General features: G+C 44.6%; 1 protein-coding gene across 2 annotated transcripts in view; it reads left to right on the forward strand.

Moving 5' to 3' along the window:
* Window positions 1-18,402, forward strand: part of Synpo2 (synaptopodin 2) — a 158,360-nt gene that overhangs the window by 119,336 nt on the left and 20,622 nt on the right. Inside the window, exon 4 of one of the 2 annotated variants that reach the window (XM_040751916.1) lies at window positions 490-2,684. The exons of the other annotated variant lie outside the window; for it this stretch is intronic. Coding sequence (XP_040607850.1) covers window positions 490-2,684 — 2,195 coding nt within the window. The remainder of the gene's footprint in view (window positions 1-489; window positions 2,685-18,402) is intronic. 2 annotated transcript variants of the gene reach the window in all.

Here is an 18,402-nt window from a genome sequence, read left to right on the forward strand (position 1 = left end):
AAATGCATTACACTGAAGCATTCCATTTTAACATTTTACCTTTAGATATGGCAGTACAAAGTACATCTTGTTTTCAAAACATATTACATTCCTAAAGTATATTCTTTTTAATACAAGCATAGCCTATTAACTGGCACTTCTCAACCTATTTTTTAAATTAAAGTTTAAGAATCCATGGGGGAGGGGAGCATGAACCGTGTGGTAAGCAGCATACATAAAGCTGTCTTTAGGTGAGTAAATGGAACAAGACGTTGAACCCGATGATACATTACTACTTGAAAAGAAATGAAAAGTGGTGTAGTTCTGTACACTCCCAGAGCACAAAGGGTGGGCGCAGAATGAATGAAAAATACACGAGTCAGATTCCTTCAAACATCAGCACCCAATTATAAGAATTGTTACATGCATTCATTTTCCCCATTGAGAGTCAATCGCTGTGCATTGTTCCTTGCATTCATCAATTCAATACAATCTGTGTTCTTTCCCTAGGACTCAGGCGGAGTGAAAGTTTGTCTGAAAAGCAAGTGAAAGAAGCTAAGTCTAAATGCAAAAGCATCGCTCTCCTTCTAACGGATGCTCCCAACCCCAACTCCAAGGGGGTGTTGATGTTTAAGAAGCGGAGGCGGAGGGCCCGGAAGTACACCCTAGTCAGTTACGGTACTGGCGAGCTTGAGCGAGAGGAGGAGGAAGAGGAGGACCAGGAAGAAGGTGACAAGGACGAGATAAGTGAAGTTGCATTTCTTGGAACGAGCGAGTCAGAAGTGGATGAGGAGTTACTGTCTGACGCTGACGACAACACACAAGTTGTGAACTTTGATTGGGATTCTGGACTGGTGGACATTGAAAAGAAACTGAACCGAGGCGACAAGATGGAGATGCTGCCAGACACCACAGGCAAGGGAGCGCTCATGTTTGCGAAGCAGAGAGAGAGGATGGAACAGTTCACCGCCCAAAATGAAGAGGAGAAAACGGGTGCGATGCCAGGCCGAGGACCAGAGGCGCTGCAGACGGACAGTCTGAGAACCGTGACTTCTTATCAGAGGCAGGAAGAGGAGTCAGTGAGAATGCAGAGCTCTGTGAGGGAAAGCTCCATCCAGATGGGTCGCAGTCTTGGCAACATGCCACAACAGAATGGCTTCAGTGGAGTGTCTGAGACAGCAGGGGCCCAGAGGGTGATCCCTATGAATAGAACCGCCAAGCCCTTCCTGGGAACCATGAACCAGGCAGCAGCCCCCTTCTCCCCAACGCGAAGTGTGACAAGTCCCATCTCCGACTTCCCTGCTCCGCCACCTTACTCCGCCGTCTCACCTCCACCTGAAGCCTTCTCCAGAGGGGTCTCAAGTCCAGTCACTGGCCCCGCACAGCCCCCTCCATGGCCCCAGCCTGCTCCATGGTCACAACCAGCCTTCTATGATTCATCTGAGCCAATAGCTTCCCGAGATGAGAGGATCGCAGTGCCGGCCAAGAGAACGGGAATACTGCAGGAAGCCAAGAGACGAGGCACAACAAAACCCATGTTTACGTTTAAAGAAACCAAAGTGAGCCCCAACCCTGAGCTCCTGTCACTGCTTCAAAATGCAGAAGGTAAGCGAGGCGCTGGAGCTGGAGGGGATTCTGGGCCTGAAGAAGACTACCTCAGCTTAGGCGCAGAGGCTTGTAACTTCATGCAGAGTTCTGCCAAACAGAAGACCCCACCTCCCGTTGCTCCAAAGCCTGCAGTCAAGTCCTCCTCCTCCCAACCAATAACCCCGGTTTCTCCAGTCTGGTCTCCAGGAGTGGCCCCAGCCCAGGGTCCTGCCTTCTCTACATCCAGTCTACCGAACCCACCGCAGGTCACAGCCGTGTCGTCCATCAAAATAGCCCAGCCTTCGTGCCCTCCTGGCCGGCCTGCAAGCGCACTGAACCTGGCTGGTCCCTTCAAAGGGCCCCAAGCAGCAGTAGTCAGTCATAACTACACACCCAAGCTATCGGCACCCACACAAGTGAATGCTGCTCACGCTGGTGCAGGAGGACCATCCAATGAGCTTCCTGGAATGAGTGGGAAAGGAGCCCAGCTCTTTGCGAAAAGGCAGTCGAGGATGGAGAAGTACGTCGTGGATTCCGACACAGTGCAGGCCCACACAGCTCGGGCCCAGTCTCCCACTCCATCCCTACCCGCCAGCTGGAAGTACTCCTCCAATGTTCGAGCACCCCCTCCCGTGGCCTACAATCCCATCCATTCCCCTTCATACCCACTGGCTGCCATCAAGTCTCAGCCACCGGCCGCGCAGGCCTCCAAAACGAGCAAGAAAAAGGGCAAGAAGCCTCTTAACACTTTGGATGTCATGAAGCACCAGCCGTATCAGCTCAACTCATCGTTGTTTACCTTTCAACCTCCTGATTCAAAGGATGGCCTCCCCCAGAGGTCAACGGTCAAGGTCAGTTCAACTCTGGCCATGAAGCAAGCCCTTCCTCCGCGACAGGTCAATGTTGGCTCTCCCACCAATGCGCAGGCTTCGTCTGTGTACTCGGTACCCGCCTACACCTCTCAGCCCTCCTACTTCGCCGAGGCCACCTCACCGGTCAGTGCATCCCCAGTGCCTGTGAGTGTTCCCACCTCTCCAAAGCAAGAGTCAGCCTCCACGTCGTATTTTGTGGCACCGAGGCCGAAATTCTCAGCCAAGAAGAGCGGTGTCACAGTACAGGTGTGGAAACCGTCTGTCATGGAAGAGTGATCTCGTAGCCGAAGCTGAGTGTCCACTTTGCTTGAAATGAATTGTTTGCAGTGTTGAGTCCCTAAGAATGCTTAGCCCATCCTCAATTAATTTCAGATATGTTACCTCCCAGTTTGGGTCCAAGAAGCATACTATTATGTTTTTGGGTCAAAACCCCAACTCAGTTTGACTTAAAATATATTTATTTTCTTTGCACACTTAAAACTATCCATGATATCCCCACATAGGCATGTGTCATTACATCAAGTAAGCAGGATACTTAGGGTTTAGGGTTTAGCCACAAGACAGTGATCAGGGTAACCAAGCTTGGAGGCACAGCCCTTTCGTAGCATAGCTGTGTTCGTATAGTGAAAGGGTGAAAATATAACAAGATGACCGAGATTCCCTTCAAGTCACTCTTTAGTTCTATTTCTGCTATTAAGGAATAGGAAATCTCTGGAGGGCAGCATCAGCTCTGCCCAGTCACCTCAGATGCCTCTTTGCTGTCATAGGGACTCCTACTTGTTGGGATTTGCATAACTTAGCAATGGGTTGTAATGAGGATCTTAGAGGCAGAGCGCTTACCCTGTATCAGTCCCTTGTCTAGATGTTCTCACACACATTGACTCATTTCAGAAGATGTATATGAAGTAATTAGGATAGGGAGAGAAATCCCGTTATCCTTAGAAATGGATTTCCATGGTCCCGCCCCGGTTCCTTAAGGAACTATTGAGTGTATCTCCCATTGCCGGTGAAAGCACGTGCTTGTTTTCCTGAGCTGAGGCAAAGGGTAGCACAGTAGAATAAAGTCACATCCAAAGAAGGATGGGCGCAAAGTCCCACTGGGCTATTGATTTACTTTGAGAAGCCTCATAGCTGGGACTGGAAGGGTTACTGACCACAGGAGCTGGTGCATGGGGACAAAGCAGGAACCGGTGGGAGCCTGCTGGGTGACCTCGCAGAGTCCCTTCTCGTGTTCAATTTGCTCTTTGGCATGTGCTTCCTCCACTGTCCCTGGCAATTCTATTCTTGCACCTGTATTTTCTTATTTATATTTGATGAGCCAGCATAGTTTGAACAAGGTTACCTTGTAAATTTGGATTGGTTACACACCATGTTGTCATCCAGCTGGCTATGAGGTTAATAATGGCACTGATCGCAAACCTGAAGACCTTTCTCATATCTATTTTAAGTCTGAGTGCAACCAACCATGGAAAATATTCAATGTGGGTTAAGGCAGAGGAGTGCAAAGCAGTTACGACAGCTCCAGGGGAAACCCTCTGCTTCGTGGAGGGGCTGGATGTGCCTAGAGATTTCATGTAAAGGCTTTCCTAGTTTGAGAGGACACAGTAAGACTTCAGTCTCAAGACACTGTATCCTGTCTTCCGCTGTCACTGTCATTCTGCTGTACTCCACTATCCTATTAAAATACTACCTTCTTTATCTGTTCACTGTATGTGTTCCTTCAAGGCCTCGCGTACAACTTTGCTCTAATCTTAACCATTTCTCTAATGTTTCTCTTTGAGCATCCAAATCTCCCTCCCGTTGGAGAGCTTCCTTTCTTTTGGAAAGAATCTATTGTAAAACTGTCAGTCTTAGGTATTTCCAAAACATAGGGAATAGTGGGTCGGGTACAGAGTGGTGGGCTCACCATCCTGCTCTCTCTAAACAACCTCCTCTTGCATTTGGTGGTGATGCAACTATAAGGAGTGATTTGCTCTCTGTTTGATTTTATGGAAATTAATTAGGGAGATTCTTGCAGAGTACAGTGGTCAAACCAGCCCCTTAGACAACAGTGTATTTGTGTCACTCATTGCCTGCATAGGCTGTTTGTTAAATGCCATGTTTTTTGTTTGTTTGTTTTTTGTTTTTTACTGTAGAACAATCAAAAATTCTTTCTTCATATGAAATAGGGAAATGTCATTTTAACAACTTAGCTTTTTATTTTGTTTTTGCTTCTTTTGAGACAGAGTTTCTCTATGTAGACCTGGCTGTCCTGGAACTCACTCTGTAGACCACACTGGCCTTCAACTTACATCAACCTCTGCCTCCTGACTGCTAGGATTAGAAGTGTTTGCTGCCCTTTGTGGCTTAACTTTGCATTCTTAACATAGCATGAGTTAGAAGAAAGACATAGGGATGTCCCACCAACGACAGGAACTTAATTTGAAATCATTGGTCCCAAAGTGCGCTAGCTAGTTGTAACCCAAAAGTATCCACAGTTATACAGTGGTTTGTGGTGTGCAGTGTCCTTGGGAAGGGGCCTTGCTCTTTCCTGTTGACCAGTGGTCTTAGCAGGACCACTATTTCAGTTCATAACTAAAGCACAGGTAACACGACTACATTTCCTTATCTGGAGATTGCTCGCAGGTTCAGAGACCCCTCTAAGAGACATGCCAAGCATACAGACTCAGTATCTTCAGTTTTTCAGTTTTTCTGGACTGTAGCAGAGACCTCATTCAGTACCACAGGGTCCATGGGGGGAACTTAGGTTGCACTCTCCAAAGACCAGTCTGGGAAGGAGAAGACCAAGCCAACTCGCTGAGGCAGATGGGCTTCCCACTTTCCTCCCTCCTCCAGGAGCCATGTGTGCTCTGCTGTGACAGGGCTGTCAGTGTGGCAGGTAGGAGGTTAGAACGTCTAACCACTGCTGCACCCACTTTCAAACCTGAGTCCTGGCTTTGCTTAGGTGGAGGTTGTTGGGATTAGCTGGTTGGCTGGGTGGGAAATCTGGAAAAGCAGTTCCCCAGTTTCTTTCCTTTTTGTTTTTTGTTGTTGGTGGTTTTTTTTTTGTTGTTTGTTTGTTTGTGTTTGCTTGCTCCTCGTCTTTTCACGAAGTCAGTTTTTGTCATCAACAACATCGATAATGGATCCTTGGGTGTGCCTTGTATTGGGTGTCTGAAGAACAGTGGTCAGAGGGATTCACTGCAGGCTCTATTCATGGAGTTAATCACAGCTACTGACTGTCTGGAAGATTATTGCTAAATTCCTCTTCTGAGAGTCCCTCTTCCCAGGAGGAACATGGTGCTGTGGAAAGTGCATTCGTGCGTGTTTGAAACGGAAGATTCTAGGAGGAAAGCAGGTATTATGCAAATACAAGACCAGCATTTCCCCTCTTATGGAGGAAGTGCATTGACACCTTACCCTAAGAGCACTCACTAGCCTATCTTCAATACCTCCATAATAATCATGTTCTGAGAATGGACAAGACACAGTGCGTGTATTTAGACTATTCACTGTCATGTTTTTAGAACTAGGTTTTGTAAAGCACATTTGGTTGATCATCCTAGAACGTGTAAAATGGCACTATCTACAATGATTGCTGACAATAACACCCATCAACATCCCTTTTAGTATTCACAAGAAGCAACAGATTTTTTTAAGCACAAGAAAACGTGTTACAAATAGTTACTTAACATAAGCTGAAGTCTTTTATTCTAGATCAGTGGTTCACAACCTTTCTAGTGCTGCAACCCTTTAATATAGGTCCACAGTATTGTGGTGACCCCCAACCATAAAGTTGTTTTGTTGCTACTTCATCACTGTAATTTTGCTACAGTTACGAATCATAATATAAATGTCTTATATACATAATATCTGACATGCAACCCCTGTGAATGGGTCATTCAACCCCCAAAGGGGTGGCAACTCACAGATTAAGAATGCTGTTTTAGTTAATGCTGAGTTCTCTCAATGTAGAACAGATATGAATTATCCCACAGCCTATATTCTAGCATCTGTGATGTCAAAAACAAACGATCCTCTTTTAAAGGAACGCACTAACATATGAGGCTGTTTGCAGTCACTGGGATAGAGGATGCTAAGAGGATGTTACCACTAAAAGCACAGAGCTCTCTGGGGCCCTTCCAGGAATGCTATTCAGAGCATCAGACTTGGGGGGTTGGTACCTACTGAGTGTCACTTAGTACAGAACCCCCACAAGCACCTACATCTTAAGGCGAGCTCCTCAGTGTCAGCAGCACTCTCTAACAAGTCCTCACCAGCAGGAAGTGTGTTTGAAGCCAAGGTCATCAAGAAGCGACTCTTTTCCAAAATGCTTACTCCTTTGACGTGCTTTCAAAATGAAATGTGGAGAACACAGCCAACTCTCCTGAAAGCACACTTGTTGTGTGTGTGTGTGTGTGTATATATATATATATAGATGTATATATATATATATAGAGAGAGAGAGAAGTATGTAAATTCCAACAACCAATATTCCCAGAAATACTGACCCTCTCTGGTCTGGTCTTGTGTCCCTTATCACTGGACTCTGGGGGAACACAAAGACTTTTGTGAACACTTCAAAGCTGCTGGCGGAGTCAACAAGTATTCTGGGAAAATGCCGAGATGTAATTTTTCTCTTGACTTCCTACCAGGGTTGGCCTCCAGCCACAAAGCAGACCAGTAAATTCCCATAGGACCCAGACACCAGGCAAAGTGCTGGATGCCCAGACACCTCTTATCCCTCTGTGAGCTTCCATTCCCCACAGGAACACAACTGTCTGCCTTGACGAGATCAGGTGAAGCCTATTTCCAAACTTGTTAAAGTGTGTGTCCATACCCAGTCTACCGCTTGGCACCCGGAAATCAAAGAGCTACCCAGAGGCAATTGAATGAAGAGAACTTTAATTTGATTATTGTCAAATCCAGGGCTGGGGTGTCACTCAGGTATGGAGGTTCCCAGGTTCAGTCCCCCAGATCACTGTGAGGAAAAAAAGTCAAATCCTGTCAGACACTTACTAGATGACTGGTTTTGTCAGAAGTTTGGGAGCTAACAGAGTACAATCAGGAGAAAGAAGAGAGTGGCTTCCCCTGGACACTGTAAGTGATTTTTTTCATTACGGATACACACATCTGTGTTTGCTCTTATTTTTCACTGTTTTTTTTAACATGTGAAGATCCTTGTGGTGGTCTTTGTTGTCTTATGCTTGTTACTGAAATGTTAGTCAGAGGCCCTCAGCAAGTTCTCCCAAGACCTAACCTTCAACCTCCCTCTGCTAATGGGAACACTCAGAGATGTTCAAAGCACACTGCAAAGATCAGAGCCTTCAGTTCCTGCCTCCTCTGCTCCATTAAAAAAAAAAAAAAAACCGTTCCTGGTATGTGCTTGAGAAACAGAGAAACAGATAAAAGGCAAAGGACTGTAGTTGACCCTGCATGAGAAAGAAATGTAGGAATAAACAGAAAGATGTTCCTCTTGGAAGTTGACATCAAAAAGTACGGTGTTATGTTTTGTTGCAGTTGGTGAGGGAACCACAGTTTCACACACCAGGCAACCCTGAATGAAGACTATGGGTTCACAGCAGGATGGCAGCTAGGGAGCTGGGGCAGCCAGTCACACAGCTTCACAGTTTTTGAGGACTAGGAAGAAGGTAGAAGGTAGAATTACATATTAATCACTTACTATATCAGACAGTGTGTGAAATATTTATGTAAACTGTGATGATGATACTTTCAATTTTAAAGCCTTTATCCCTAGATCTGCTGAGTAGCCTTCATACATCATCCTTTTGAGCAGTGGTCCAGGTAAGGGCCGTAGCACTTTTTGTGCCCATTTCATGGACTATAGATGGGATTCCAAGGCACAAAGGCTAGAGACCTTGCCCTAGGCTGCCCTGGGTAACTAGCCTGCCACACTACATTTACTCCTTGGAATTACCCCAAGGACAAAGGTGTTTCCCTACTTTATGCAGAACCTGAAACTCAGAGAGGCCAACAACACATCTACCAGTCAGATGGCAGGTGAAACAAGGACAATGAAAACGGAAAGTTTTCCCGGCCTCTACCATTTAGATCTTCGCACCAAGCGCTAAGATGTTTCAGTTCTTTCTTGGGTTCAGAAGAGTTAACGAAGCTTTTGTGTCAGTTCTGAGCTTCGGGTAGTGGATGAGGCTTAACTGTACACTACCAGACAGTAGGCTTTCCACCCTGGGCTATTAAGGCCTGCTAGTTGTCTACTGGGCAAGCTAATTCACCATGCAGTTGCCTGCGCCGTATAAAATGGCTTTGGACACAATGAGTGACCTCAGGAAGGATCCTATTCTCATCACAAGATAGTTGATACGTTTATATACTACAGCAGCTTGTTGGAGATGGAATAAGTCTCTGAGAAATATCTATTTATAAGCTAAAAGAAAAAGATGGCGCTGACACTGAGTTTGTGTGATGAGGTTACATTTCTGGCTAGGCAAGAGATGCAATTTAGAAAGTAGAGGGGGATGGAGAGGTAGTTCAGCTGTAGATCCCTTGCCTAGCATGTGTGCTGCCCTAGGTTCAATCCCTGGAGTGAAAAAAGTAAAGTAAAATAAAAACAAAATGTTACAAGTCTGAGAAGGGGCTTGATGGGGGAGGGGAGCACACACAAGCAGATGAGTAGACTAAACAAAGGAGCCATCCGGGGCTTTATGCCATCCAGACTACATGTAGCTCACCAAAATTTCCTGCTAGGTGGTCACCAAACTTGGGTTGTTTTGAAACCCATAACTCTGGGCATTTCAACAAAAACTTCTGAGCAGAATAATGATGAGGAACTCACCAGTTTTCAGTGTTCTAAAGAAGATAAGTACTTTGTTACTGGGATCTGGGAGAGTAACACTTCCGGTTGAGCCAGCAGCCACCCTGGATGCACATGGAGGGATCCACCCCTTCCTGCTATGCAGACCCCATTGGAAGACACGCCCCCACACACACACACACACACACACACACACACACACACACACACACACACAACTATCTCTGTCCTAGTAAGGGTTATTACTGCTGTAATGAAAGACCATGACCAAAAACAAGTTGGGGAGGGAAGGGTTTATTTGGCTTACACTTCCACACTGCAGCTCATTACTGAAGGGAGTCAGGACAGGAACCACACAGGGCAGGAACCTAGAGGCAGGAGCTAAGGCAGTGGCCATGAGAGGTCAGGAATGCTGCTTACTGGCTTGCTTCCCAAGAACTGCTCAACCTGCTTTCAAGTAGAACCCAGGGCCAGCAACCCTGGGTGGTACCACCCACAATGGACTGGGCCCTCCCCCATCAATCACTAATTAGGAAGATGTTCTAGAGGCTTGCCTGCAGTCTGATCTTATGGAGGCATTGTCTCAGTTGAGGGTCATTTGTCTCCGATGACTCTAGCCTGGGTCACGTTCATGTAAACTTAGCCAGCACAGACCCCATCAAATACTTCCCTACACCTTACATTTCAGGGGAATGGGCCAGACCAAACCCTTCAAACTCCCACTACCTCCAGACTCATTCCTGGAGCTGTGCATTGCAGCCAGGACAATAAAGGACCAAGAGAAAACAGCAAAGAAAGGAAACCCTCAAATTTTAGTGAGAATGACACCAAAGAACAAAAATTCCTCCAAATTTGTGAATTAAAAAAGAAGCCGTGATTTGGCAGTGGGGTATAGGTCAATAGCACAGTACTAGCTCCATCCCTAGTACTGGAGAGGAAATAGGGTTTGACTTGGGATAATGAAAAGATAATCACTTCTTAAACAGAGGCTCTCAACTCCCCTAATGCTGGGACTTCTTAACTACAGTTCCTCATGTTGTGGTGACCCCCAACTCACTGCTAATTCATAACTGCAATTTTGCTACTGTTAGGAGTCATAATGCAAATCTGCTATGCAGGATATCTGATATGGGACCCCCTAAAGGGATCACAACCTGTAGGCTGAGAACTGCTGTCTGAAGTAAATTCCACGCAGGATTACATAAGATAATGCATGCACAGCCTGAACACACAGAGGCACTTTCCCTCCCTTTCTTTTTATTTTTGAGATAGAATCCCACTGTGTATCCCTGTCTGGCTTGGAACTCACTGCAGAGCCCAGGCTAGCCTGCAATCTTTCAGTGATCCTCCTGCTTCAGCCTCCTGAGTGCTAAGATGTCAAGTGTAGGCCACCATTCCCAGACCAGAGGCCCATTTTATAGTGGTTAAGAGTGTGTCCTTCATGGTTTGAGAGATGGTTTAGAGGTTGAGAACACTGCTTGATTTTTCCAGGAGGCCAGAGTTTGAATCACAGCACCTACATGGCATGGCTAACAACTGTAACTCCAATTCTGGGGGATATAGTGCCCTCCTCTGGCCTCTGGTGGTACTGCATACATGCAGTACATAGACACTGATACTGGCAGGCATATACATAAAAATAAGTAATTCTTAAAAAAAGAAATAGTGTGTCCTTGGAGCCAAAGTGCCTTCTCATAATCCAGTCCTATTTGTTGTTAGTGTCAAGGCTTTAAACAAATGATTCTGCCTCTCCATATCTCAGTATCTCAGCTATGAAATGAAGATTACACAGACGAGTGCAGTATCTGCATAGAGCAACCCCCTAGCATATGGAAATCCCTTAGTGAATGTTAGACATTGTGATTTCTGTTAACAACACTCCACTGCAAACAAGAGCTGCTGTTTCAAGAACTTCCCAGGGAAATGTTACCAGACAAGACTGTTAGTATGGATCTCATTTTTAAGCCAACTATCATAGCTAGAGGGGAAAGGCAGATGGGAATGTATGTGGTTCAGTCAGTGGAATGCTTGCCTGCACGCCCAAGGCCCTGAGGTCAATCCCAGCACTGTATGAAACTGGGTGTGGTAGTTCCATGCTTGCAATGCCTGCTCTTGAGAGGCTGAGGTTGGAAGAGCAAGAGTTCAAGGTCGTCCTCAGCTACATAGGGAATTGGAGGCTAACCCTGCCCAGTATCTGTGCTAATCTCATGTTGACATCAGAAATCTAAGCCCCAAATATCTGAGAGGTCATCATTGATTTATGTAGTTGTTTGCTTTACATTTTTCCTTGCTATATTGCTATCCTTGAAACCCACGGTGCTCTGACCTCATCCAGTGCTTCAGCTACCAAAGTTTGTGGCCCCCAAACCCCCACCCACCCCACCCACCCCAACCCCCGCCTCTATGTTTGCTCTCCGCTCAGCATGCTTTTCATTGTCCTGCTTTGTAGTCCTCAGGCATGCTGACATAGTTTCAGGGAGTACAAAGATGAGACCATGATGAATTTTGGGGGATCATATTTTGTAATAGTTTGAAATAATGTTTAATTCAAAATAATGCTATCAATAGAGCAAATGCGGTGTACTTAGCAATACGGAGAATGCTCTTCAGGGAGAGATATTTGAAAGTCCAATGTATTCTCCAAGTAGAATAAGTGGTACTCTGAATAAGGTTCCCTAGGATCACTGAAGCCCCTCATCTGGAAAGTGGAACGCTTCGGCACTGCTATCCCAATGCTATCCCACGCCTTCGGTGCTGAGGGCACGCACTGACAGTTTCCCTGCAGCTCACTGCCTTAGGCCTGCTGCAGCTCCCTCCAAGGACAAAGGGTCAACAGCCAGACCCGTATTGTAGAACTTGTGTTCCTTGCTTCAGAGGCATGGTTGCTTTCCAAAACCACAGTAAAACCCAGGCCTCCTCAGAGCAAGCACCCAGCTCCAGGGAAGGCAGGGAACTGGTCTCAGAAGTGAAACAGGGAGGGACCTAACAGCCCAGGGAATTTTTGTGGATTTCCTGGAACTTCTAGAATGTTTCTGAGTCAGAAGCAGAAGTCGGGGCTCAGAAGACTTGATCTTTAAAAGAATGACAAAATCAAAACAGGCTTCGATGTGGAGTTTTATTTGGATCCAGAGTCCTTTTTGTTTCAAATGTAATTAAACTGACATTGCTTAGTTTCCCTTGTGTGGTATCTAGTTACAGTTAAAAGCAAAACACAACTGGGCCCGAACAGCAACAACAAAAACCAGAAAGTCATAACTAGGACTTGAATTGGCTTCCCTTTAGTCATTTTTCTTCTGGTGTATTTTAAATGTGTAAATGCCCTCAGCACACATTAAAGGTGGTGGCACACACCTTTAATTCCAGCACTCGGGAGGCAGAGGCAGGCAGGTCTCTGTGAGTTCGAGATCAGCCTGGTCTACAAGAGCTAGTTCCAGGACAGGCTCCAAAGCCACAGAGAAACCCTGTCTCAAATACAAAAAAAAAGTATAAATGCCTTCAACAGCCATCTGCTCCACCTTAAGAGTCACTATAGAGCAAGCCAGCCCAGGGTAAAGCAGAGGCCATCGAAGCTGTGAATCAGTCCTTCAGGATCAGGGTTCTGGTTTCCTTCCTTCCTTCCTTCCTTCCTTCCTTCCTTCCTTCCTTCCTTCCTTCCTCCCTCCCTCCCTCCCTTCCCTCCTTCCTACCTTCTCTTTCTTCCTTCCTTCGATATTGTTGTTCCTCCTCCTCCTCCTCTTCTTCCTCCTTCTTCCTCCCTCCCCTTCTGTCATACTCAGCATCAGTGGACGGTGACCTGGCCACCTGGCCTGCTTGTTGTTGTTTGTCCTAATTGACTAACCCTAGTCTTCACAGTAGTCTAATATGAGCACCATAGATGCTGGAATCTGTTAGGAAATGCCTGCGGAAGCCAGCTTAGTGGCGCAAACTGGTAGTCCAGCCTGTGGTAGGTGGAGGTAGTACCAGAGTTCAAGGTCAGCTACAGGGGAGTTTGGAGGCTAGCCTGGGCTTCTTGAGACCCCGTCTCAAGCAAAACCAAGCCAGGAACTACCGGCTGAAAGTAGCACAATTTTGTGGGTGACACTGAAACGAAATAAATACATCCCTCCAAACATTTGATTTTCATTTTAATTTGGCACTTCACCAACGCAGCGAGATGAATTCCTTTGCACACAACACATTTGTTTGAGTGAAGTATTCCCTTTTGGTGTTTCTGTTATTTAGGGTTTTGATGGGGATTGTTTTATGTTTTGGAGACAGCATCTCATTCTGTGGCCCAGCGTGCTGGGAAGGCCAAGGAATCCTGTGGGTTCTGTATTTTAAGTGCGAGATGACAGAATGGGCCACCATGTCTAGCTCGCTTTCATGGTTTCCAACTTCCATTCCCAGAGGAATAGATCGGTGCCGGCCCCACCTCAGCTGCGCATTTACTGGATTTGTCTAACACACCACATTGTGCACCCCATTTTATTTTATTTGTTTTTCTTTTCCTTTTTTTAAGTTAGAAACAAGCTTGCTTCACATGCCAATCCCAGCTCCCTCTCCCTCCCCTCCTCCCCCCGCCCCCCGAACCACATTTTATAAAACCCATTTCCGACATCTGTCAACTTTGCCAGCTCCCTTCCTCGGGGACAGCCAGGCCACTGGGACTGACCCCTCGGCCATCCTTCTCTCTGAAGCTGAAGAGAGGCGCTAAAGCAAACGCGATGTCTAATGTCCACCAGGTGGCAGCAGACTCTGCCCCACCCCCAGAGCTTCCAGGGGGCCATTCCAAAGTTGTGGCTCAGCTACTGACTTCCAGTGTTGTCCTTGTTTTATTGAAGGATAGGAGAAGCCTCGAGATCTGATTTTATCAGATCCTTTTGCTGCTCGTCAAGGATGAGTATAAATATTTTCAGAAATAGAACATAGTTTTATCACTTAGAAGGACAATCCTGAGTTCTTCAGGATTTTTCTCTTTGTATCTCTCCTTTAAAAAAAAATTGATAGGTGCTTAAGTATTTCAGAATGCATATATGGGAATTTCTGTTTCTTCTCTCTACTTTCTCCCTCTGTGCTTCTAAAACCTTAGACGTTTTGTTACCTTTTGAAGTTGCCATCTAAGTCTAAAAGTATCCATCCAAACTGGCTTGGAATACTGATGTAATGCTTGTAGATTATTTGAGACAGTTTTGTAAATTCACTCATAAGTTTAAAAAAATAATGCTGAAAGTAGAAAACATGGTTCTCGATAAATATTTATGCCATACCCAAACCAACATAAACTTGAAGACAGAAGCCAAAGAAATAATCAAAAATGAGTGTGAGAAACAAAAACTTCACTTCCTAGTAAGAGCACTGGAAACTCAGAGTAAAGGGAGCGGGGCAGTTTTTTATGACTTAGCAGCCATCAGCCCAGAATGACTGACATGCTCTTTGAGTGGAGGGAACAATTTTAAACCCTTCCTCTTTGAGGACACAGGAGGGCACAACCTTCCACATCATCTAGGTCTTAACTTTCCCTCTGCCTGTCCTTTTCAGGCAAAAAAAAAAAAAAGTGAATTCATCTTTACATTTTTATATCCCACTTACCGTAAAGCTTGCCAGGTGTATAACCTTGCAGGCAGGTGTGGCTGTTAGTAATTTACTCTGATAGGTTTTTGCTGTGATATCGGCACATAATATCACACTCTAATATCACAGTCTACAGTTTTGTGTGTTCATTAAAAATCTATGTAATAACAGCTAGTGCCAAACATAAAATTAAATAGTGCTCTCCAATTTTAAAACCTAGGTAAGGGGAACCGGGGTATTGGCTCAGCAGTTAAGGTACTGGTTGCCCTTGCAGAAGATCCAGGTTCAATTCCCAGCACCTCCAGGGTGGTTCACAACCGACTGTAACCCCAGTTCCAGGAGATCCAATGCCTACTTCTGACGTCCATGCAGTAGGCATGTGCATGGTGTGTATACATACAGGCAGGCAAAAGACTCACACACATAAAGTAAAACAACGAATGAACCTTTAATAGTTCAGTAAGTACACTGACATTCTAAAACCTCCCAAGACATTAGTAAGACTAAGACAGACAACATAGTGGATTCAGACTTCTAGAAGTAAAGTGAATACTTCTCATTTTCTGAGACAGCTGCTTCCAGCCCTGAGCAGTGCACACACCTATAATCCCAGAAGAAGCAAAAGAATTTCAGGATCAAGGCCAGCCGGTGCTACACAGTGAACTCCTTTCTCAGCAAACACACAATGTCCAAATATCATATTAATGTTTGGAAAGTGCAGGGTCAAGACTGCCGTTGCACATTCTGCTTAATCGTTTTCCTCCTTGGTGGCCCTTTATCTATTTCAGAAAATTGGTCATTCATTTGAAAATCCCCATCTGCATTATAGAATTCCTTTTTCTCTAAAATGAAATTATTTTGCAAATTTTCTTTTTCTTGTTTGTTTTGTTTTTCAATACAGGGTTTCTCTGTGTAGCCTTGGCTGTCCTGGCACTCACTCAGTAGACCAGGCTAGCCTGGAACTTAGAGATCCTCCTGAGTGTTGGGATCAAATGCATGCACAACCATGCCTGACTGCAAATGTTCTTAAGTAAGAAAGTGTCTTAGTTACTTTTCTGGGGCTGTGATGAAACACCATAGTCAAGAAACTCATAAAAGAAAGCATTTAGTTTGGGGTTCATGATTCCAAAACTTTTGAAACTTTAAAGCCCACCCCACCCCAGTGACATACTTCTTCCAACAAGGCCACACCTCTTAATCCTTCCCAAAAAGTTCTATCAACTCTGGAACCAGCACTCAAATGTGAGTGCATGGATATATGGAGGCCTTTCTCATTCAAACCACCACAGGAAGATATCAGTAAATAAAACTTACCAGGACTGGAGAGATGGCTCAGTGGTTAAGAGCACTGCTTGCTCTTCCAGAGTTCCTGAGTTCAATTACCAGCAACTACATGGAGGCTCACAGCCATCAGTAGTGAGATCTGATGCCCTCTTCTAGCATACATGCATACATAATAAATAAATTAATCTTAAAAACATGAAAATAAAAAACTTACCATTTGGACAAGACAGACATGCAAACTAAATTTAGTCACAATCTTGTTCATGCATGCAATGGCAGAGTCATGTCCAGAAAACCAAATTCCCCGGTTCTCCTTCTGGTCCTGTGGCTCTTACATTCTTTCTCCTGGACTTCCATGATATTCCCTTAGAAGAGGAGAGACTGATACAGATGTTTGGGATGAGCACCCAACAGTCACTTATTCTCAGCACTTTGACCAGCTATGAGCCTTTGCACTAACCACTGCCTACTACAAAAAGAAGTTTCTTGGACTAAGGCTGAAAGCAACACTTACCTATATGTATAAACTTAAAATCTAGCAGGTCGTTTGACAGCATGAGCATTTAGCAAAACAGCAGTAATAGGTTCCTCCCTAGACCATATGAACTCCTTAACCCTGGATTACTCACCAGGTTTACAGTATCGGGCATGAATCCCTCCTGGGAGCAGTGCCCAAATCCAAGCAGAAAGCAGTTGGTTACCGCCATAACAGTTGTGTCATTGTTGAGCCACTGGGAATGCTTTGACTGGCGTATCAGGACTGTAGCATGTGGGGTTCAGCACAGGGTAAGACCACCGATGTCTCCGCAGCATTATTTTGGAAGCCTCTGGGACATCCGTGACCCATAATTCAGAGGGAAGTATTGTATGCCTGGTATTGAGATTTCTGATTAATAATAACCTGTCTTCTAGCATGAGCATTATTTACCCATGCAGTTTATTTCTACTCAAGCACCATTTTAAAAAGAGTTACATATTTTTAATTGGTTTATAAAGTAGTTGGTTTTGGTAAAGACTTTTTTATGTATGTTTTGTTCTGGTTAATCCACTTCTACCTCTTCTCTTTAGTCCATAATGCCCCCCATTCCCGATTAATCCTCTAACCCCAAGTATTTTCCTCTCTACTTTAATATCACATATGTTCTACTAACACATACATCCATTATAGCCTCTTTTCTTGCTCCTCTCATGGAACCTTTCTGACTTTGTGACCTTAGTAACTCCAAATTAAGCACACAAATCAAAAATTTCAAAACTAGACATCACATATGAGAGAGAACATGTGGTATTTCTCTTTCTGAGCTCAAATCAGATCGCTTAGTGTAATATTTTCCAGTTCCATCAATTTTTCTGCAAATTTAATTTCGCTTTTTTCTTTACAGTTGAAAAAAGTGCATAGAGTAGGTGTTCCACATTTTCATTACCCATTTGCCAGCTGATGGACATCTAAGCTGATTCCATTTTGTATCTGTTCTGAATAGAGCATCAATGACCGTGGTTGAGCGAGTGTCTCTGTAGTAGGAAATAGAGTCCTTTGGTGTATTTCTAGGAATGACTATACAGTAGTTGTATTTTTAGCTTTTGGAGAAACCTTTTTATAGGTTTCCATGGTGGCTTCACAAATTTACACTCCCAAAAACAGTAGATAAGTGTTCCCCTTTCACTATATCCTCACCAATGTTTGTTTTCATTTGATTTTTTTAATGATAGACTGGGGTAATACTGTGTCTTAGAGTTTCTATTGTTGGGATGATATATGGTGATCAAAAGCATCTTGAGAGGAAAGGGTTTATTTCATCTCATAATTCTCATTTCAAACTCCATCACCGGGAGAACTCAGGGTAGGAACTCGAGGCACGAATCTGGAATTAGGAACGGAAACAGAGGAGCACTCCTTACTGGTTTGCTCTTCACGGCTTGCTCAACCTGCTTTCCTAAATGCCCCCAGACCACCTACCTGGGGATGGTATAACTCACAATGGGCTGGGCTCTCTCACATCAATTATTAATCAAGAAAATGCCCCCACAGGCTTGCCTATAGGCTGATCCTATGGAGGCATTTTCTCAGTTGAGAAACAAACTAGATGACTCTAGTTTGTAAAAGGTTGATAAAACTCCAAGTAGTTTTAACTTCATCTCTGATAGCTAAAGATGTTGAAAACATTTTAGGATGTTTATGGGCCATTTGTATTTCAAGAACTCTCTGTTCAGTTCTACAGCCTAGTTTTTATTGACTTGTTTTCTTGATGTTTAGGTATTTGAGTTCTTTGACTATTCTAGATACTAATGTATAGCTTGCAAACATTCTCACTTCTATTCGGTAGGCTGCCTCTTCTGCCAACTGACAGTTTTCATTGT

Source organism: Mesocricetus auratus, unplaced genomic scaffold, assembly GCF_017639785.1.
Source record: "Mesocricetus auratus isolate SY011 unplaced genomic scaffold, BCM_Maur_2.0 Super-Scaffold_100009, whole genome shotgun sequence".
Taxonomy (NCBI): Eukaryota; Metazoa; Chordata; class Mammalia; order Rodentia; family Cricetidae; genus Mesocricetus; species Mesocricetus auratus.